Genomic DNA, 22236 nt, shown 5'->3' on the forward strand with positions numbered 1-22236 from the left:
GGAGTGTTAAATCCAAGGAAGAGGCATATAAATTGGCGAGAAAAAGCAGCAAACTTGAGAACTGGGAGAAATTTAGAATTCAGCAGAGGAGGACAAGGGGTCTAATTAGGAGGGGCAAAATAAAGTATGAGACGAAGCTTGCATAAAAACTGACTGCAAAAACTTCTATAGATATGTGAAGAGAAAAAGATTAGTGAAGACCAACATAGGGTCCTTTGCAGACAGAATCAGGTGAATTTATAATGGGGAACAAAGATATAGCAGATCAATTGATCAAATACTTTGGATCTGTCTTCACTAAGGAAGACACAAATAACCTTCTGGAAATACTCGGGATTAGAGGGTCTTGCGAAAAGAAGGAACTGAAGAAAATCCTTTAGTCAGGAAATTGTGTTAGCAAAATTGATGGGATTGAAGGCCAATAAATCCCCGGGGCTTGATAGTCTGCATCCCAGAGTACTTAAGGAAGTGGCCCTAGAAATAGTAAATGTATTGGTGGTCATCTTCCGACATTCCATGGATTCTGGTTCAGTTCCTATAGATTGGAAAGTAGCTAATGTAACCCCACTTTTTAAAAAAGGAGGGAGAGAAAACAGGGAATTATAGACCGGTTAGCCTGAAATCGGTGGTGGGGAAAATGCTGGAATCAATTATTAAAGATGTAATAGCAGTGCATTTGGAAAGCAGAGACAGGATCGGCCCAAGTCAGCATGGATTTATGAAGGGGAAATCATGCTTGACAAATCTTAGAGTTTTTTGAGGATGTAACTAGTAGAGTGGATAAGGGAGAATCAATGGATGTGGTGTATTTGGACTTTCAAAAGGCTTTTGACAAGGTCACACACAAGAGATTAGCATGCAAAATTAAGGCACATAGTATTAGGGGTAATGTATTGAAGTGAATAGAGAACTGGCAGACAGGAAGCAAACAGTGGGAATAAACGGGTCCTTTTCAGAATGGCAGGCAGTGACTAGTGGGGTGCCGCAGGGTTCAGTGCTGGGACCCCAGCTTTTTACAATATACATTAATGATTTAGACGAAAGAATTGAATGTAATATCTCCAAGTTTGCAGATGACACTAAGCTGGGTGGCAGTGCGAGCTGTGAGGAGGATGCTAAGAGGTTGCAGGGGGGACTTGGACAGGTTAGGTGAATGGGCAAATGTATGGCAGATGCAGTATAATGTGGATAAATGTGAGATTATCCACTTTGGTTGCAAAAACAGAAAAGCAGATTATCTGAATGGTGACAGATTTGTAAAAGGGGAGGAGGTGCAACGAGACCTGGATGTCATGGTACATCAGTCATTGAAGGTAGACATGCAGGTGCAGCAGGCAGTAAAGAAAGCAAATGGCATGCTGGCCTTCATAGCTAGGGGATTTGAGTATAGGAGCAGGGAGGTCTTATTGCAGTTGTACAGGGCCTTGGTGAGACCCCACCTTGAGTATTGTATGCAGTTTTGGTCTCCTAATCTGAGGAAAGACGTGCTTGCTATTCAGGGATTGCAGCGAAGGTTCACCAGACTGATTCCTGGGATGGCAGGACTGACATATGAGGAAAGACTGGATCGGCTAGGCTTATTTAGAAAAAAAAGAGAGGGGATCTCATAGAAACTTATAAAATTCTGACGGGGCTGGACAGGTTAGATGCAGGAAGAATGTTCCCAATGTTGGGGAAGTCCAGAACCAGGGGTCACAGTTTAAAGATAAGGGGTAAGCCATATAGGACCGAAATGAGGAGAAACTTTTTCACCCAGAGAGTTGTAAACCTGTGGAATTCTCTGCCATAGAAGTTGTTGAGACCAGTTTCGTTGGACATATTCAAAAGGGATGTGGCCCTTACGGCTAAAGGGATATGGAGAGAAGGCAGGGGTGGGGTACTGAAGTTGCATGATCAGCCATGATCATATTAAATGGTGGTGTAGGCTCGAAGGGCCGAATGGCCTGCTCCTGCACCTATTTTCTATGTTTCTATATGGTTCTCTATTGTGTTATTTAGTCATTAATACAGGGAATAGTTGAGGCCCCAGCACAGATCCTCTTGGGACACCAATGGTCACTGGGAAAGGTCATCGACCTGAAACATTAACTCTGTTTCTCTCTCCACAGATGCTGCCTGACCTGCTGGAAGTGTTTTCTGTTTTTGTTATCACTGGTCACTTGCTTTCAATTCAAGTACATACCTGTTATGCCTACTCTCTGTCTTCTACTGTCTAACCAATCTCCTAACCAGGTCAATAATTTGCCTTCAATTCCATGAGCTTTCATTTTATCCTCTTATGTGGAACCTTAGGAATGCGTTCTGGAAGTCCATATAAAGTGCATCCATAGACATTGCCTTGCCTACTACATTAGGGGCAGCACGGGCCAGCCCACACTGTGCGCGCTTGGGCTCCAGTCGTCCTGGTTAACCCTTGACACTACATAAAAGCCTAGCTCTGTCGAGCATGTGCGGTGGCTAGTGTGCAACGGTCACCACACGTTAAAAAAAATTCACGCACAGGCATCTTCCACCCCCTCAATTGAAGTTCAGAACTGGAACATCGGGTCCTTCATCGAAACACCTGTGAACTCGTGGAAGCAAGTCATCCTCGTTCGAGGGACGGCCTATGATGATGATTAGTAACTTCCTCAAAAAAATTAATAGTTCACATGATCTACTCTTTACAAATCCATGTTGGCTCTCTCTAATCAGCTTAAATTTCCCCAAGTGCTCAGTCACTATGTCCTTAATTTATAGAATCCAATCACTTCCCCACAACAGATGGTAGACCAACAGGATTGCCCGATTTCTCTCTCACCTTTCTTAAATAATGGAGTTACATTTGTAATTTTACAATCTAAAAAAGGGACAATTCCTGAATCAAGAGTGCTTTGGAAGATTATGGTTAAACCATATGGAACTTCCTTACCTACTTACTTATCTTCTAGAGTTTATCCCTTTAGTTTTTACTCCAGCTCATCCAGCTTTTCGAATGACCATCTTTGATTCTGCTACCTTACATGTAGAAACATCCAAGTGGATGATCCATATCAGCCTCCTCCTAAGGTCCCCACCATCATGGAAGCCAGTCTTCAGCCAATTCGATTCAGTCCACTTGATATTGAGAAACGGCTGAGCACACTGGATACATGGGCCCAGACAACATCCTGGCTGTCATGCTGAAGACTTGTGCTCCAGAACTAGCTGCGCCTCTAGCCAAGTTGTTCTAGGGCAGTTACAACATGGATGTCTACCCGACAATGTGGAAAATTGCCCAGGTATATCCTATCTACAAAAAGCAAGATAAATCCAACCCGGCCAATTACCACCCCATCAATTATCAGCAAAGTGATGGATGGCGTCGTCAACAGTGTTATCAGGTGGCACTCACTCACCAATAACCTGCTCACCGATGCTCAGTTTAGGATCCACCAGGACCACTCAGCTCCAGACCACATTACAGCCTTGGTCCAAACATGCACAAAAGAGCTGAATTCCAGAGGTGAAGTGAGAATGACAGCCCTTGACATCAAGGCAGAATTTAACAGAGTGTGGCATCAAGGAGCCCGAGTAAAACTGAAGTCAATGGAAATCAGGGGGCAAACTCTCCACTTGCTGGAGTCATACCTAGCACAAAAGAAGATGGTTGTGGTGGTTAGAGGTCAATCATCACAGCCCCAGGACATCGCTGCAGGAGTTCCTCAGGGCAGTGACCTAGGCCCAACCACCTTCAGCTGCTTCATAGAAAGAAATATAGAAATTTACAGCGCAGGAGGCCGCCATTTCGGCCCATCGTGTCCACGCCGGCCGACAAAGAGCCGCACAGCCCTTGGTCATCAGCCCTAAAGGTTACATATAAACCTATGAACAATGACAGAAAGACAAAGAGCATCAAGCCCAACCAGTCTACCTCACACAACTGCGACATCCCTTATACTGAAACATTTTACACTCCACCCCAACCGGAGCTATGTGATCTCCTGGGAGAGGCAAAAACCAGATAAAAACCCAGGCCATTTTAGGGAGAAAAAAATCTGGGAAAATTCCTCTCCATCCCATCCAGGTGATCGAAACTAGTCCAGGAGATCACCCTGGCCGTATTCAATTCCCTGCAGCACTTACCATTATAGCTTGTGCAGAGCACGGAGTGCAGCAGCATAGAGTGGCATTTGTGAGTTTGGTAAGTGGGTGAGTTTTAAGGGTTATTCTCTTTAAACCAATTGGAGGCTGAAGTAAATTGTTAGTAGCAATTGCCAGTAGCTTCTCAGTAAGTAGCAGTTTAACTTAAAGGGGAAAAATTAAATAGTTGGGATTCTTTCAGGTTTAGGCAGAGAAAAACAAGGTAACTCTCCAGTAGAAGGCAATTAGCAGCTAGTTAAAACCAGTTCTATAAACGACTGACCAGTAGTGAGTCATCTGACCTAGATACAGTTTAAAAAGAGTAGCTCGTGCAGAGCACAGAGTTTGGGCAAGCGGAGGTGGCAGGTGCTGTTTTGTCATGTTTTTCCCACCAGTGCTGACACTAGAGCAGCTGATAAGGAGAGCAAGAGTAGGAGACAGAGGCCCAGAGACCAGCTGTAAACAAAGATAGAGGGGTGAGAAATCGAGAGGTGACATCAGAGTGCGGGGAGGAGCAGCATCAGCGGCAGTCCAGGATCAGCGCCTACAAAGTCCAGCGGCAGTCGGTGAGCGAGCAGTGCGGGGAGGAGGGACAAGAAATCAAAAAGTGACGTCACAGCCAAGCTGGTAAGTGGTTGGCTGATCGGCTGGTGAGTATAGCTCTTTGATTTTGTGTTCTAATAGATAAGAGGATAAATTACTAAATAGCTGTTTAGTGTGTGTAGTGGGAGTCAGTGTTTTTGCTGGGTAATTTAAGGGTAACTAGTGGGATGGCAGGGCAGCTCGTTCAAACGGAATGCAACATCTGTGCCATGTGGGAATTCCTGGATGCTTCCTGCAATGGGGATGACCACGTGCAGAAAGTGTCTCCAGCTCCTCCAACTCGAGCGCTGAGTCTTGGAGCTTGAGCGAGGACCGGAGGCACTGAGGAGCATCCGAGAGAACGAGAGGTACGTGGATAGCTCATTTCAGGCGTTGGTCACCCCACAGATTAAAAGGGTACAGGAGGATAGGGAATGGGTGACCGTCGCACACAAGAGTATGGCGAGGCAGGTAGTGCAGGAGTCCCCTGAGGCTATCCCGCTCTCCAACCGGTACTCTATTCTGACTACTGGTGAGGGTGGTGATGCCTCTGGGGAGTGCAGCCAGGGCCAAGTCCACAGCACTGTGGGTGGCTCAGCTGCACAGGGGGGAGGAAGAAGACAGGCAGGGCTATAATGATAGGAAATTCAATAGTTAGGGGAGCAGATAGGTGCTTCTGTGGCAGCAAATGTGACATCAGGATGGTGTGTTTCCTCCCTGGTGCAAGGGTCAATGATGTGACTGTAGGGTATTCTGGGGAGGGAAGGGGAACAGCCAGTGGTTGTGGTCCACATTGGTACCAATGACATAGATAGAAAGAGGGGTGAGGTCCTGAAAGCTGAGTTTAGGGAGCGAGGAGTAAGATTGAAAGCCAGAACCTCAAAGGTGGTAATCTTGGGATTACTGCAAGTGCCACGTACTAGTGAGGGTAGAAATAGGAAGGCTAGTCAGATAAATACGTGGCTGGGGCATTGGTGTAGGAGGGAGGGCTTTAGTTTCCTGAACAATTGGGACTGCTTCAGGGGTAGGTGAGATCTGTACAAGTCGGACAGGTTACACCTCAGAGACGGGACCAATGTTCTCGCAGGTGGTTTTGATAGTGCGGTTGGGAGGGCTTTAAACTAGCTTGGCAGGGAGATGGGAACCCAGGAGAGGGCTCTGAGCTAGTTAGAGTGGGTGAGAGCTCAGATGAACAGAACCCCAAGAAAGGATGCAAAAGGAAGGAGACAACAGAGCAGAGTAGCACTGGGGTAAGTGTAAACCACAAGGTGATAGGAAGGGACAATATGTATGAATATAAAGGGGCTGCAGGAGGGGTCAAAACTAAAAATCATGGTTTAAAAACTAGTATTAAAATACTTTACCTAAACGCACACAGCATTCGAAACAAAGTAAATGAGTTGACGGCACAAATCATTACAAATGGGTATGATTTGGTGGCCATTGCTGAAACGTGGTTGCAGGGTGGCCAAGACTGGGAATTAAACATACAAGGGTATCTGACAATTCGGAAAGACAGACAAGAAGGGAAAGGAGGTGGGGTAGCTCTGTTAATAAAGGATGATATCAGGGCAGTTGTGAGAGACGATATTGGCTCGAATGAACAAAATGTTGAATCATTGTGGGTGGAGATTAGAGATAGGAAGGGGAAAGTCATTGGTGGGCATAGTTTATAGGCCCCCAAATAATAACTTCACGGTGAAGCAGACAATAATCAAGGGAATAATGGAAGCATGTGACAAAGGAACGGCAGTAATCATGGGGGATTTTAACCTACATATCGATTGGTCAAATCAAATCGCACGGGGTAGCCTGGAGGAGGAATTCATAGAATGCATACAGGATTGTTTCTTAGAACAGTATGTTACAGAACCTACAAGGGAGCTAGCTATCTTAGATCTGGTCCTGTGTAATGAGACAGGAATAGTAAACTATCTCCTAGTAAAAGATCCTCTCGGAATGAGTGATCGCAGTATGGTTGAATTTGTAATACAGATTGAGGGTGAGGAAGTAGTGTCTCAAACGAGCATACTATTAAACAAAGGGGACTACAGTGGGATGAGGGCAGAGTTGGCTAAAGTAGACTGGGAACACAGACTAAACGGTGGCACAATTGAGGAACAGTGGAGGACTTTTAAGGAGCTTTTTCATAGTGCTCAACAAAAATATATTCCAGTGAAAAAGAAGGGCGGTAAGAGAAGGGATAACCAGCTGTGGATAACCAAGGAAATAAAGGAGAGTATCGAATTAAAAACCAATGCATATAAGGTGGCCAAGGTTAGTGGGAAACTAGAAGATTGGGAAAATTTTAAACTACAGCAAAGAATGACTAAGAAAGCAATAAAGAAAGGAAAGATAAGATTACGAAAATAAACTTGTGCAAAACATAAAAACAGAAAGTAAAAGTTTTTACCGATATAAAACGGAAAAGAGTGACTCAAGTAAATGTTGGTCCCTTAGATGATGAGAAGGGGGATTTAATAATGGGAAATGTGGAAATGGCTGAGACCTTAAACAATTATTTTGCTTCGGTCTTCACAGTGGAAGACACAAAAACCATGCCAAAAATTGCTGGTCACAGGAATGTGGGAAGGGAGAACCTTGAGATAATCACTATCAATAGGGGGGTAGTGCTGGACAGGCTAATGGATCTCAAGGTAGACAAGTCCCCTGGTCCTGATGAAATGCATCCCAGGCTATTAAAAGAGATGGCGGAAGTTATAGCAGATGCATTTGTTATAATCTACCAAAATTCTCTGGACTCTGGGGATTGGAAAGCAGCTAATGTAATGCCTCTGTTTAAAAAAAGGGGGCAGACAAAAGGCAGGTAACTATAGGCTGGTTAGTTTAACATCTGTCGTGGGGAAAATGCTTGAAGCTATCATTAAGGAAGAAATAGCGGGACATCTAGATAGGAATAGTGCAATCAAGCAGACGCAACATGGATTCATGAAGGGGAAATCATGTTTAACTATTTTACTGGAATTCTTTGAGGATATAAATGAGCATGGTGGATAGAGGTGTACCGATGGATGTGGTGTATTTAGATTTCCAAAGGGCATTCGATAAGGTGCCACACAAAAGGTTACTGCAGAAGATAAAGGTACGCGGAGTCAGAGGAAATGTATTAGCATGGATAGCGAATTGGCTAGCTAACAGAAAGCAGAGAGTCGGGATAATTGGGTCCTTTTTGGGTTGGAAATCGGTGGTTACTGGTGTGCCACAGGGATCGGTGCTGGGACCACAACTGTTTACAATATACATAGATGACCTGGAAGAGGGGACAGAGTGTAGTGTAACAAAATTTGCAGATGACACAAAGATTAGTGGGAAAGCAGGTTGTGTAGAGGACAGAGGCTGCAAAGAGATTTAGATAGGTTAAGCGAATGGGCTAAGGTTTGGAAAATGGAATACAATGTCGGAAAATGTGAGGTCATCCACCTTGGGAAAAAAAAAAACAGTAAAAGGGAATATTATTTGAATGGGGAGAAATTACAACATGCTGCGGTGCAGAGGGACCTGGGAGTCCTTGTGCATGAATCCCAAAAAGTTAGTTTGCAGGTACAGCAGGTAATCAGGAAGGCGAATGGAATGTTGGCCTTCATTGCGAGAGGGATGGAGTACAAAAGCAGGGAGGTCCTGCTGCAACTGTATAGAATATTGGTGAGGCCGCACCTGGAGTATTGCGTGCAGTTTTGGTCACCTTACTCAAGGAAGGATATACTAGCTTTGGAGGGGGTAGCGAGACGATTCACTAGGCTGATTCCGGAGATGAGGGGGTTACCTTATGATAGATTGAGTAGACTGGGTCTTTACTCATTGGAGTTCAGAAGGATGAGGGGTGATCTTATAGAAACATTTAAAATAATGAAAGGGATAGACAAGATAGAGGCAGAGAGGTTGTTTCCACTGGTCGGGAGGCTAGAACTAGGGGGCACAGCCTCAAAATACGGGGGAGCCAATTTAAAACCGAGTTGAGAAGGAATTTCTTCTCTGAGGGTTGTGAATCTGTGAAATTCTCTGCACAGGGGAGCAGTTGAGGCTAGCTCATTGAATGTATTTAAATCACAGATAGATAGATTTTTAACCAATAAGGGAATTAAGGGTTATGGGGAGCAGGCGGGTAAGTGGAGCTGAGTCCACGGCCAGATCAGCCATGATCTTGTTGAATGGCGGAGCAGGCTCGAGGGGCTAGATGGCCTACTCCTGTTCCTAATTCTTATGTTCTTATCTGCGCCGTCCAACAAAACGTTATCCAGTCTAATCCCAATTACCAGCTCTAGGTTCATAACCCTGCAGGTTACGGCACTTTAAGTGCCCACCAAACCATCTCTTAAGTGGCGAGGGTTTCTGCATCTCCCAATCATCCAGGCAGCGAGTTCCAGATCCCCACAACCCTCTGCGTAAAGAAGCCCCCGCCCCCCCCCTCAAATCCCCTCTTAACTTTCCACCAACCACCTTAACGCTATGCCCCCTCATAATAGACCCCTCCACCAATGGAAATAGGCCCTTACTATTCACTATGTCCAGGCCCCTCTATTTTGTACACCTCAATGAGGTCTCCTCTCAACCACCTCTGTTCTACTGAGAACAAACTCAGCCTATCCAATCTGTCCTCATAACTAAGATTCTCCATTCCAGGAAGCATCCTAGTAAATCTCCTCTGCAATCACATCCTTCCTATAATACAGCGACCAGAACTGCACACAGTACTCCAGCTGTGGCCTAACCAAAGTATTATACAATTTAAGCATAACCTCCCTGCTCTTATATTCTATGCCTCGGCCAATAAAGGAAAACATTTTGTATGCCTTCTTAACCACCTGACCACCTACTTTCAGGGATTTGTGGACAAGCACTCCAAGGTCCCTTTGTTCATCTACACTATTAAGTGGCCTACTGCTTAATGTGTATACCCTTTCCTTATTAGCCCTCCCAAAGTGCATCACCTCACACTTCTGAATTAAATTCCATTTGACACTGCTCTGCCCACCTGCCCAGTAGATTGATATCCTCCTGCAGCCTATGCCTTTCCTCTTCATTATCAACCACACAGCCAATTGTAGTGTCGCCTACAAACTTCTTAATCACACTCCCTGTGTTCAAATCTAAATCGTTGATATATACCACAAAAGGCAAGGGACCCAGTACTGAGCCCTGTGCAACCTCACTGGAAACATCCTTCCAGCCACAAAAATATTACCCTTTGCTTCCTACCTCCAAGCCAATTTTGGATCCAACTTGCCATTTTGCCCTGGATCCCATGGGCTTTAATCTTCTTGACCAGTCTACCACGTCATCATCATCATAGGCAGTCCCTCAGAATCGAGGGAGACTTGCTTTCACTCCTGAAGTGAGTTCTTTGGTGACTGAACAGTCCAATACGAGAGCCACAGACTCTGTCACAAGTAAGACAGATAGTCGTTGAGGAAAGGGGTGGGTGGGACTGGTTTGACGCATGCTCTTTCCGCTGCCTGCGCTCGACGTCGAGACTCGAGGTGCTCAGCGCCCTCTCGAATGCACGTCTTCCATTTAGGGTGGTCTTGGGCCAGGGACTCCCAGGTGTCAGAGTGCGACATCCCCACTATCAGGGAGGCTTTGAGGGTGTCCCTGTAGCGTTTCCACTGCCCACCTTTGGCTCGTTTGCCATGAAGGAGCACAAAGTAGAGCACTTGCTTTGGGAGTCTCGTGTCTGGCATGCGAACTATGTGGCCTGCCCAGCGGAGCTGATCGAGTGTGGTCAGTGCTTCAATGCTGTGGATGTTAGCCTGGATGAGGTTGCTGATGTTGGTGCGCCTGTCCTCCCAGGGGATTTGTAGGATCTTGCGGAGACATCATTGGTGATATTTTTTCAGCAACTTGGTGTCTGCTGTACATGGTCCATGTCTCTGAGCCATCCCGCGTGGGTGTATGGAGAGTCCTTCTCCGTTTCGGATGCCCCCAAAAGTTCGTCACCATCCTTCGCCTGCTCCACGACGACATGCAGGCCGTGATCCTTATCAACGGATCCATCACAGACTCAATCCACGTCCGGACCGGGGTCAAACAGGGCTGAGTCATCGCCCCAACCCTCTTAATCTTTCTTGCCGCCATGCTCCACCTCACAGTCAACAAGCTCCCCGCTTGAGTGGAACTGAACTAAACTACAGAACTAGTGGGAACCTGGTCAACCTGCACTGTCTCCAGGCCAGATCCAAGACCACCCCAACCTCTGTCGTCAAGCTACAGTATGCGGACAACACCTGCATCTGCGCACAGAGGCTGAACTCCAGAACATAGTCGACGTATTTACTGAGGCGTATGAAAGCATGGGCCTTACGCTAAACATCTGTAATACAAAGGTCCTCCACCAGCCTGTCCTCACCGCACAGCACTGTCCCCCAGTCATCAAGATCCACGGCGCAGCCCTGGACACAGTGGACCACTTCCCATATCTCAGGAGCCTCTTAACAATAGCAGGCATAGACGAGATCCAACACCACCTCCAGTGTGCCAGTGCAGCCTTCGGCCATCTGAGGAAAAGTGTGTTTGAAGCCCAGGCCCTCAAAACTGCCACCAAGCTCAAGATCTACAGGGCTGTAGTAATACCTGCCCTCCTGTGGGACCTTACTACCATGTGGGACCTTATCAAAAGCCTTGCTAAAGTCCATATATACTATATCGTACACACTGCTCTCACCAACCCTCTTAGTTACCTCCTCAAAAAATTCAATCAGGTTAGTCAAACACGATCGTCCCTTAGCAAATCCGTGCTGACTGTCCCTAATTAATCCTTGCCTTGCCAAATGTAGATTTATCTGGTCATTCAGGAATTTTTTCAATAATTTTCCCACCACTGAGGTTAGGCTGACAGGCCTGTAATTACTCGGCCTATTCCTTTCTCCCTTCTTAAACAAGTATACTACATTAGTAGTCCTCTAATCCTCCGACTTCCTCTTTTACTTCGCTCAACCTGGGATGTCTTTCATCTGGGCCTGGGGACTTATCTACTTTCAAAGCTGCTAAACTCCTTAATACTTCCCCTCTCACTATATTTATTTCATCCAGAATATCACACTTCTCCACGATAGCAGTATCTGCATTGCCCCTTTCCTTTGTGAAAAGATGCAAAGTATTCATTAAGACCCGCACCAACATCTTCCACTTCCACACAAAGATTACCCTCATGGTCTCTAATAGGCCCTACCCTTTCTTTAGTTACCCTCTTACTCTTAAGATGTTCTATAAATATGTTAAGAGTTTTCCTTAATTTTAATGGCCAAGAATTTCTCGTGCTCTCTCTTAGCATTCCTAATATCCTTTTAATTTTGCCTCTTAACTTTCTATATTCCACTAAAGATTCTATAGTATTTAGCCGTTGGTATACGACATAAGCATCCCTTTTTTTCTTAATCCTCCCCTATAAGTCCCTAGACATCCAGGGGGCTCGAATTATTTTTCCCAGCCTTTTTCTTTATGGGCACATGTATGGCCTGAGCTTTCCGGATCTCCTTCTTGAATGCCTCCCACTGTTCCGACACTAATTTACCCACAAGTAGCTGTTTCCAGTCCACTATGGTCAAATCACTCCTTAACTTAGTACAATGAGCTTTTCCCCAATTCGGAACTTTTATCAATCATAAGGTCAGAAGTGGGGATGTTCGCTGATGACTCTAGTGTTCAGTGCCATTCGAAACTCCTCAGATAATGGAGCACGCCATGCCCGCATGTGGCAAGATCTGGACGACATTCAGACTTGGGCTGATAAGTGGCAAGTAACATTTGCGCCACACAGGTGCCAGGCAATGACTATCTCCAACAAGCGAGATTCTAACCACTGCCCCTTGACATTCAATGGCATTAAAATCACCAAATCCCCCATCAACATCCTGGGGGGGGGGGGGGGGGGTCACCATTGACCAGAAACTTAGCTAGACCAGCCACAAACACTGACAACAAGAGGTCAGAGTGTCTCACCTCCTGACTTCCCAAAGCCTTTCCACCATCTACTAGGCACCCCTTAAACATACATTCACTCCATCACCGGCATACCATGGCTGCAGTGTGTACCAACTATAAGATGCACTGCAGCAACTAGTCAAGGCTTCTTCGGCAGCACCTCCCAAACTCACGACCACTACCACCTAGAAGGACAAGGGCAGCAAGTGCATGGGAACACCACCACCTTAACGTTACCCTCCAAGTCACACACCATCCTGACTTGGAAGTATATAACCATTCCTTCATCGTGTGGCTCAATGTGAGAGTACCTTCACCACACAGACTGCACACGAAAAAAAAAGTCAAGTCCGGAGGTTACAAAGGCACGGACAAGGGTTTCAGCAGATGAGCTGAGACGGGGCGGAGTCGGGTGATGTTACCGAGGTGGAAATCGGGGGTTTTGGTGATGGAGCAAATACGTGGTCAGAATCTCATCTCGGGGTCAAACATGACACCAAGGTTGTGAAATGCCTACTTCAGCCTCAGACAGTTGCTAGTACAATTTCAAATATCGAGCATGAGCACACTTGTTGGAACCCCGCGTGACAACATGTCCCATCCTCAGTCAAACTCTTCTCTGGGCACCAGCTGACTTGGAAACTCAGCTGTCAGTCATGTTACTGCAATAACATCTGAGGAATGTAGGCAAGTCAAACAAAGCCATTATTTCACACAGCAATGTAAAATTGACCCTGGACAGCAAACGCTGTATCTTTTAATTTCTAGTGGGTTTCTACAGTGGTGAACAAGCAAGTTTTTGCTGAATGTCCACAAAATCGACTTGGAATCTTATAGCACCAAAGGAGGCTTTTTGAAAGAGCAATCCAATTAGTCCCGCTCTTTCCCTGTAGCCCTGCAAATTGTTCCTTTTCAAGTATATATCCAATTCCAAAATAATAATCCAACAGGCTAAAACAACTGCCACGTTCAATAATCGTTTTGAAAGTGAAGCTACTCAAATTCTAAACTACTTCTAGATGTACAGCCTCACCTTTTTTAAATTCTTCCAGCACCGCATCCAGTTTTGCGTCATTGAACACGCAATGCAGTGGATAGTTGTAAAACTTGGTCATCGTTGCTAAAGGCATGTCGTCATCGGGGTCCACAAACGCCAGGTCTTTCACGTAAAGTATGTGAACAATGTTTGAGCGCTCGTTTTGATAAACAGGAATCCTCGTGTAGCCACTCCGCATGATATCCGACATCGTGCCGAAATCCAGTATGGCCTCGGAGTTCAACATAAAGCAATCGCTCAGAGGGGTCAGGACGTCCTCCACCGTCTTGGTCCGGAGCTCGAGGGCTCCCTCGATGATGTTGAGCTCCTCTTTCACTAGGTCGTTGTAGGGATCCGTCGCCCGGAGCATCTGGACCAGCTTCTCCCGGCTGTAGAAATTGCTGATCTGCTGGTGCAGGATCACGTCCAGGAGCTTGCTGATTGGGTAGGAGGCCGGGAAGGTGACGATCATGAAGAACTTGGTCACCCAGATGGTCTTAGAAGCCAGCGCCAGGCCGTGCCGCGAGCAGACGGCGTGCGGGATGATCTCGCCGACGAAGAAGATGCAGCCGGTGCAGACCAGGATGGTCAGCCAGGTGCTGTGGAAGATCTCGCACAGCCACACCGCCAGCGAGCAGTTCATCAGCACGTCGCCCAGTATCAGCGTGCAGAGCAGGTAGTTGCCGTGCTTGCGCACCGACTCGATGCGTTCAGAGTACTCCTTCTCCTTGGCCGTGCCGCTGTTCTGGATGACCCGCAGCTCCACCGGGTCGAGCGCCATCAGGCTGATGTTGAGGCCGCTGAAGAGCGAGGAGAGGCAGACGAAGAGGACGGTGATCAGCACCTGCAGGCGCAGGGATTTGCGCTGCTCTTGCTCCACCACGGCCAGCTGGAAGTCGGGCGTGCTGAAGTGAACCCAGTCGCGGGCCCACCGGCCGCCCACCCGCGCGCACAGCGAGTAGCGCTTCATCTTCTCGCCTTTCCTCAGGTACAGCGCCTCCAGCTCCACCAGGGCCGAGCGCTCGCTCAGCGTCGAACCCAGGACGGCGATGTCGGCGCTGGGCTGCTGACACAGCTCCTGCTGCCGGCGGCGGTGGTCGTGGTGACCGCGCCCCCCACCCGCCGTGTCCACCAGGCCGCCGCTCATCTCGATGAACGACAGGCCGCGGCTTGCTGGCCCTGCCGCCCCGCCGCCGTCTACTCCTCCGTCGCCAAGCAACCCGCTGCGCTGCAGCCCGCTGCCGTACAGTCGCAGCTTGAAGCGCGTCCCCTCCGCCACCTTCAGCAGGCCACCTTCCAGGTACACGCCGCCCGCCGACGTGCTGTCGGGCCGCATGCTCAGCAGCTCGGTGGTCGGCGGCGGCTGCCAAGCCGTCTGCCCCGCCGCCAACCCGCTCCACAGCCACAGGTAAACGGCCAACGATGGCCGGCTGTACGGCGCCGCCATATTGCTGAGGCGAGTGCGCCTGCGCGCTGGCTGGCGGGAGGGTGGGGCTCGCACTGAGTGCGCCAGCGCACTGCCTCTGGGCGGGTTGCTGACACCATGTGACCGACCCATTTCCCCCCAACTCCTCGTTTCACCAATCAACAACAACTTGTATTTACATAGTGCCTTTGACGTTGTGGAACATCCCAAGATGAATATTATGAGACTGAAAATTTGACAGCGAGCCGTATAAGCAGAAGTTAACGCAGGTGGTCAAAGAAGTAGGTTTTAAGGAGTGTATTGAAAGAGCAGTTTAAGCAGGGAGTTCCAGAGCTTGGGGCCTAGGCAACAGAAGGCACGGCCACTAATGGTTGAGTGATTATAATCCAGGATGCTCAGGAGGGCAGAATTAGAGGAGCGCAGACATCTTGGGGGCTTGAGGCTGGAGGAGATTACAAAGGTAGGAAGGGGGCGAGGCCATTGAGGGATTTGAAAATACAGATGAGAATTTTGAACCGAAGCGTTGCTTAAGCAGAAGCCAATGTAGGTCAGCGAGTACAGGGGTGATGGGTGAGCGCGACTTGGTGCGAATTAGGATCACCTTTATTTTTATGTAGGGTAGAATGTGGGAGGCCAGCCAGGAGTGCATTGGAATAGTTAAGTCTAGAGGTAACAAAGGCATGGATGAGTGCTTCAGCAGCAGATGAACCGAGGCAAGGACGGAGACGAGCAATGTTATGGAGGTGGAAATAGGCAGTCTTAGTTATGCTGCGGATATGTGGTTGAAAGCTCATTGCAGGGTCAAATATGACACCAAGGTTGTGAACAGTCTGGTTCAGCCGCAGACAGAAATTGGAGAGAGGGATGGAGTCAGTGGTTGGGGAACGGAGTTTGTGGCGGGAACCGAAAACAATGGCTTCGGTCTTCCCAAGATTCAATTGGAGAAAATCCTACAGGGAACAGATTTATTCTGCATGGGATGTGGGGAATCATTCTGCAAATATACTGCAAAAATAAATCTTAAAATTGATCTGTTGCATAATAGGTGCAAGCTTTGCTATTGTCCAAAGGTGTGTTTTTTTTCATTTAAAAAAAAACTAGAATGTAGGTGGTTAAACACATAGGACTAGAATGGAATGCTGCACTTGCAATAGTATATATAGAAAATAAATACTTGCATTTATATAGTGCCTTTCACCGGGCATCCCAAAGTGATAATGACTAGATCATTTGTTTTTTTTAGTGATGTTGATTGAGGAATAAATATTGTCCAGGACACCGGGGATAACTCTCCTACTCTTCTTTGAAATAGTGCCATGGGTTTTTTTTACGTCCACCTGAGCAAGCAGGTTTAACATCTCATCTGAGAAACGGCACCTTCGACAGTGCAGCCCTCCCTCAGCACTGCACTACTGTATAAGATAGGGATAGGTCCATTAAGGGATGAGCATGATAAATAGGGCCTCGGTTTAACGTCTCATCCAAAAGACGACCCCTCTGTACTCCCTCAGTACTGCACTGGAGTGTTAGCCTATGTTCTTGTGCTCAAGCATCTGGAGTGGAACTTGAACCCACAGCCTTCAGACTCAGGTGAGAGTGGTACCAATTGAGCCACGACTGACACTATTCTAAATGAGATATTTTAAATTTATCATACAGATTTAAAAAATGGTCATGCTTGCAAAACATAACCACTTGTTGCATATATTTATTCCTGTTATGTTATGCAACATAGTTATCTACTAAATAAAAGATGCTTGCTTTATAACTGCAAAAAGTAGACAATATGTACATATGCACACAACAATAACTTGCATTTGTATAGCACCTTTTAACTGAGAAAAAAATGACCCAGAGGCATAGTCAGAAATTAAATGGACACCAAGCCAAAGAGATGGTGGGAGCAGTGACCTAAAGCTTGCTCAGAGATGTGTTTTACAGAGCATCTTAAAAAGGAGAGGGAAATGGAAAGGTGGAGGGGCATAGGCAGAGAATTCCAGAGCATGGGATCTGAGCAGCTGAAGGCTGATCATGGGGTAAAGGGAAAGGGGGGATGTACAAAAAGGTAGAGCTAGTGGAACAGAATATGGTTGGAGGAAACTACAGAGATAGGGAGGGGCAAGACCATGGCAGGATTTAAACACCAGATAGTGAGAATTTTAAATTATTGGTGTTGGGGTACTGGGAGCCAATATAGATAGAAATTTACAGTGCAGAAGGAGGCCATTTCGGCCCAGTGTGTCTGTGCCGGATGTCAAAGAGCCACACGGCCCTCGGTCAGCAGTCCTGAAGGTTACATATAAACCAATGAACAATGAACAAAGGCGGAAAGGCAAAGAGCAACCAGTCCGTCCCACACAACTGGGACACCCCTTATACTGAAACAATCTGCACTCCACCCCAACCAGAGCCATGTGATCTCTTGGGAGAGGCAAAAACCAGATAAAATCCCAGGCCAATTTGGGGGGGGGGAAATCTGGAAAAATTCCTCTCCGACCCATCCAGGCGATCAAAACTAGTTCAGGAGATCACCCTGGCTGTATTCGATTTAGATCAACAAGGATAGGAGTAATCAGGACTTTATGAGTTAAGATATGGACAGCAGAGTTTTGGATGAGCTGAAGTTTATGAAGGGTATAAAATATGAGGCCAGCCAGAATGGCATTGAACTAGTAGAGTGTGGAAGTGACAAAGGCATACATAAGAGTTGGAGCAGCATATGTGCTGGAGTAAGGATGCTGATGGATGATGTTAGAGGTGGAATCAGATGTTCTTTGTGATGGAGAGTATATAGGATTGGAAGCTCAGCTCAATTCAGCAATATTTTCGATGAGCTTAAAAAGTTTTTGGAGAATGGAAGATAGGAGAGCCTTGAATAGTCGTGGTTTGGAAGTAACAAAAGTGTGGATGAGGGATTTCAGCAACAGATAAGCTGATGCAGGGGTGGAGACGGACGATGTTACATAGATGGAAGTAGGCAATCCTTGTGATGGAGAGGAATGTGGGGTCATGTCTTTGGAATTATGTCACCGAGGGGCAACATGTTCCTTGGGGAACTCCAGAGGTGACTGTGTGGGGGGTGGGAAGAGAAGACCATTGCAGGAGATTCTTTGGCTATGACTGGATAGGTAAGAGCAGAACCAGACAAGGGCAGTCCCACACTCAGCTGGTCACTGGAGGAAAGGCATTGAAGGAGGATGGCTTGGTAGACTGCATCAAAGGCTGTAGAGAGCAAGATGTATAAAGAGGGATAGTACATCACAGTTAGTCACATAGGGTGTCATTTATGACTTTAATTAGGGCCTACTAGTGTCAATGTGGCAACAGAATAGTGCAACCTGCTCACAGCAGTCTAAAGCAGGTACCTATGTGATACCTAAGGAAAGGCACATTTAGATTATTGAATAGAATAAGCTAGTTGGCATTATATAGAATTATAATAAGTAGTTGAGCTAGCATTCTGCAAGGTTAAGCTTAAAACACACTTCAGACAGACACACAGATGTACCAGGCAGGCTCTTCTGTACAGCAGGGGTGAGTGAGAGAAAGGAAAGTCGATTGCTGAATGGACTCCAGGGTGGCTAGAAAATAAATCCCTTTTGCAATAAAGATCGGAAGAGATAAGGGTTTAAAGGCTGCAGAGAATAGTAATGAGCTCTCGTGCATGGGGAACATCCACAGGCCAATAAACCTTTAAATGACATTAATTGACATGTGGACTGAATGATTGCGGCTTCACTTAACCACTGAACAAGCTGCGATATCAAAAGCATGTGCACTGAAGGTAATGAGATATTGGACCCAATAGTTAACCATATAGGTACAGGCTACATTGCTGTACTTTAGGAACTCTGTGTAGTCTGACCAGGACTACTGTGAGTGGTGGAGACAACTTGCCAGTCTTGATGAGTTCTTTGTCTCTGACTATTGCGCATCAATCTCATGGACACTGCGCGTAATGGGTTGTATTAGTGTGTTTCTAAATAAAAAGATATTAATCAGGCGTCTCTATATTTCCTGGTCCTTGAATCTGCATTGCGGTGAAGGATAGCGAGTATCTAAAAACCACATACATCTTCAGTGTAACTGCAGCATAATAATAGATTGATAAGTGCCTTGGAGTATCTTACAAAGATGATACTCAATCAAAAGTTCGCAAATTAACTTCAATATAGATATATGAGAGGTGGTACATTTTGGTATGAAGAAGGAGCAGGCTACGTACTCCTTGGAAAATGAGGTGGAGAAATTCGGCTACTTTGTGCCTACCGTTAACAACTGGGGGAGGGCGGTAACTGGTCGCTAAGGGGTTACTGACCGGGTCCGGCAAATTCACCGACGCCCGTGAACTTCCCTGGTGGTTTTGCGCTGGTGCCCTGTAGATCGTGATGTCATCCAGTGCGCAACATTAAAAAAACTTAAGAATAATAACCTTACCTCACATCTCTATTAAAACAAAAGGAAAATACCGTAGATGTTGGAAATCTGAAATAAAAACAAAAAATGCTGGAAAACGCTCAGGAAGTCAGGCAGCATCTGTGGGGAGAGAAACAGTTAACGTTTCAAGTTGATAACCTTTCATTAGAACTGGAGAATGTTCAGAGTGATTATTTGCAAGGGGTCTTCTGCATCCTTCCCACCGCCACCGGAACCACGCATGCGCACCCAACGGTGTGGCTGTGCATGCGCACAGGAGGTACCAAACTTGCATGTGCCTAGCCACAACTATGTTTTCCTCCCTGTGGAGAAGGTCAGGATCAGAGGTGTTAGAAAAAGGATCAGAGGGGGGAGGGGAGATGAACTAGGAGGGGGAGAGGAGAGGAGAGGGGATCGGAGGGTGGGGGGCGGGGGGAAGAGGAGAGGAGAGGAGTTAAGAGAGAGGAGAGAAAGAAAAGAAAGATTTGCAGTTATATAGCGTCTTTCACGACCACCGAATGTCCCAAAGCGCTTTACAGCCAATGAAGTACTTTTGGAGTGTAGTCACTGTTGCAATGTGGGAAATGCGGCAGCCAATTTGCACACAGCAAGCTCCCACAAACAGCAATGTGATAATGACCAGATAATCTTGATTGAGGGATAAATATTGGCCAGGACACTTGGGATAACTCCTCTGCTCTCCTTCAAAATAGTGCCATGGGATCTTTTAGAACCACCTGAGAAAGCAGAAAGGGTGTCGATTTAACGTGTCATCTGAAAGACAGCACCTCCGACAGTGCAGCACTGGAGTGTCAGCCTAGATTTATATGCTCAAGTCTCTGGAGTGGGACTTGAACCCACAACCAGAGGGGATCGGAGGGAGGAGAGGGGATCAGAAGGAGAGAGGAGAGGAACTCTGAGGGGGAAAGGAGAGGAACTCGGAGGGGTGGTGAAGGTCAGGAGCTCAGGGTGGGGGTTATTAGAATACGGAGGGAACAGTGGGGATGGGGGAAGAATGCGATCCAGGTCTAGGTGGGGTGGGTGGTAGGGGAATGAGAGCAAGAACGTGTTCCAGTTGGGAAGACGGATCATGTTCTCCCCCCTCTGTTCGATGTGGATCACTTTCTTCCAACCGGATAACTTAGTAAATCCCTTCTTACACACTGAGCAGGTGAAATGCCTTTCCCCAATGTGAACTCGCTGGTGTATCAGTAGGTTGGATGACTGAGTGAATCCCTTCCCACACACAGAGCAAGTGAACATCCTCTCCCTGGTGTGAACTCGCTGGTATGTCAGAAGGTAGGATACGCACATGCATCGCACGCACGCATCCCGCACACACCTCAAAGCAGTGTGGCACGGGAGGGGGCTCGCCAGAGGTCATCGAAGTGACTGACATCGAGGAGCGTATCTTGGCGTTGGTGGGTGACCATCCCTGTGCCACCACAGATGGTTGTGCCGATCCCGTGCTAGAGCATGGTAAGTTTATACGACTCTCCAGTCTGTGTTACGCTCATGTCATGCAAGGTCATGTAATGTGATGTCAAATGCATTTTAATGTACTGTCTCAGCCATTTAAGGTGTGGTGATGTAGCCATGGTAGTCCTTGAAATAAGACTGACACTGAAATGTTGTCTTGTACTTGCAGATGATGAATTGGAGAGCACCGACTTAGGCGCACCCCATCCAACTCTGGCTCGCAAAGACAATGTGCAACACCAACACCGTCCACCTCGATCTCATCAGGAGCTCGCCACAGTAGCTCCTTCCGCCCCCTCCACCCAACCCCCCCTCAACATCCTCCACAGGCCCCGCATCCAACTCCGCAACCCACAGAGACGAAGACCAGGAAAAAGAGCAGGGAGAAGGCCCAGAGTTTATTCCACTTGAGCTCGAGGAGGTGTCCATCCTATTGACATGTGTGCCACCTGTGCGGCCAACATTGGTATCTGGGTCCGAGTTTTTGGGCTTCGAATCGGAGGAAGCGGGACCAAGTGTTGTGAAGCATAGTATCCGTGCTGTTAAAGCCACCAAGCCACATCCACCCAGGTTGATGCAGCAAGGAGATGATGATGCAAGACGGGTGGAAGCAATGCAGGAAATAGATCAGCTGTCTAGGACGAGCATCGACCTAGGTCGAGACCTCTAGGCCATGGCTGGGATAGCTGCCAACATCGCCTCGTTTGCAGAGCAGCATACCAACAGTATGTCGCAGCTGATCACTGCGGTGCAGCGAACCGTCGAGTCTGTCGATGCCATGCGGCAATCGATGGTCTCGGGCTATGGCATGGAACCCTCCGATGCCATACCAGCCAGGCGGACAGAAAGAGAGGGTCCGGAGATGCTAGCATCTTCCATCTCAGCGCCTCCGTTCTCTCCCCGACGAACACGACAGCAGCGCTCCGGGTACACTGCTGCACCACATGCTGGTACCGATGTGGTGAGGGGCAGGGGTGCGGGTCGGCGTGGGGATGGGCAACCCATCAAGATGAGAATGGGGCTCACTTGGAGGGTGGTGGGGGGGGAGAAAGAGAGGTGATGGGAGTGGGTAGAGGGTTGGGTGTTGGTGATGTTTGTATATATTGTTCATGTTGGTCTTTAAGATGTTTCCTTTTGATGCTAAACATACTATTTTTTGAAATACTGTTGAATATTGTGCTTGACACGTTTGAATGTTCTGCCACTTTTGAATGTTGTACAATTTAATACAGATACATTTTTAACCACTCTTGGTCAG

At 47.1% G+C, this 22236-nt stretch overlaps 1 protein-coding gene and 1 long non-coding RNA gene across 3 annotated transcripts in view; one reads left to right on the forward strand and one right to left on the reverse strand.

Moving 5' to 3' along the window:
• Positions 1–15104, reverse strand: part of LOC139260195 (metal transporter CNNM1-like) — a 151631-nt gene extending 136527 nt beyond the window's left edge. For both annotated transcript variants that reach the window (XM_070876469.1, XM_070876468.1), the window contains exon 1: positions 13655–15104. In XM_070876469.1, coding sequence (XP_070732570.1) covers positions 13655–15104 — 1450 coding nt within the window. The remainder of the gene's footprint in view (positions 1–13654) is intronic.
• A 98-nt stretch (positions 15105–15202) lies between these two features.
• LOC139260197 (uncharacterized) lies at positions 15203–21963 on the forward strand. Its single transcript, XR_011592733.1, has 3 exons — positions 15203–15364; positions 16327–16673; positions 21148–21963. It is a non-coding gene; the product is annotated as an uncharacterized lncRNA (long non-coding RNA).
• The last annotated feature ends 273 nt before the right edge of the window (positions 21964–22236 follow it).

Source organism: Pristiophorus japonicus, chromosome 3 (genome assembly GCF_044704955.1).
Source record: "Pristiophorus japonicus isolate sPriJap1 chromosome 3, sPriJap1.hap1, whole genome shotgun sequence".
Taxonomy (NCBI): domain Eukaryota; kingdom Metazoa; phylum Chordata; class Chondrichthyes; family Pristiophoridae; genus Pristiophorus; species Pristiophorus japonicus.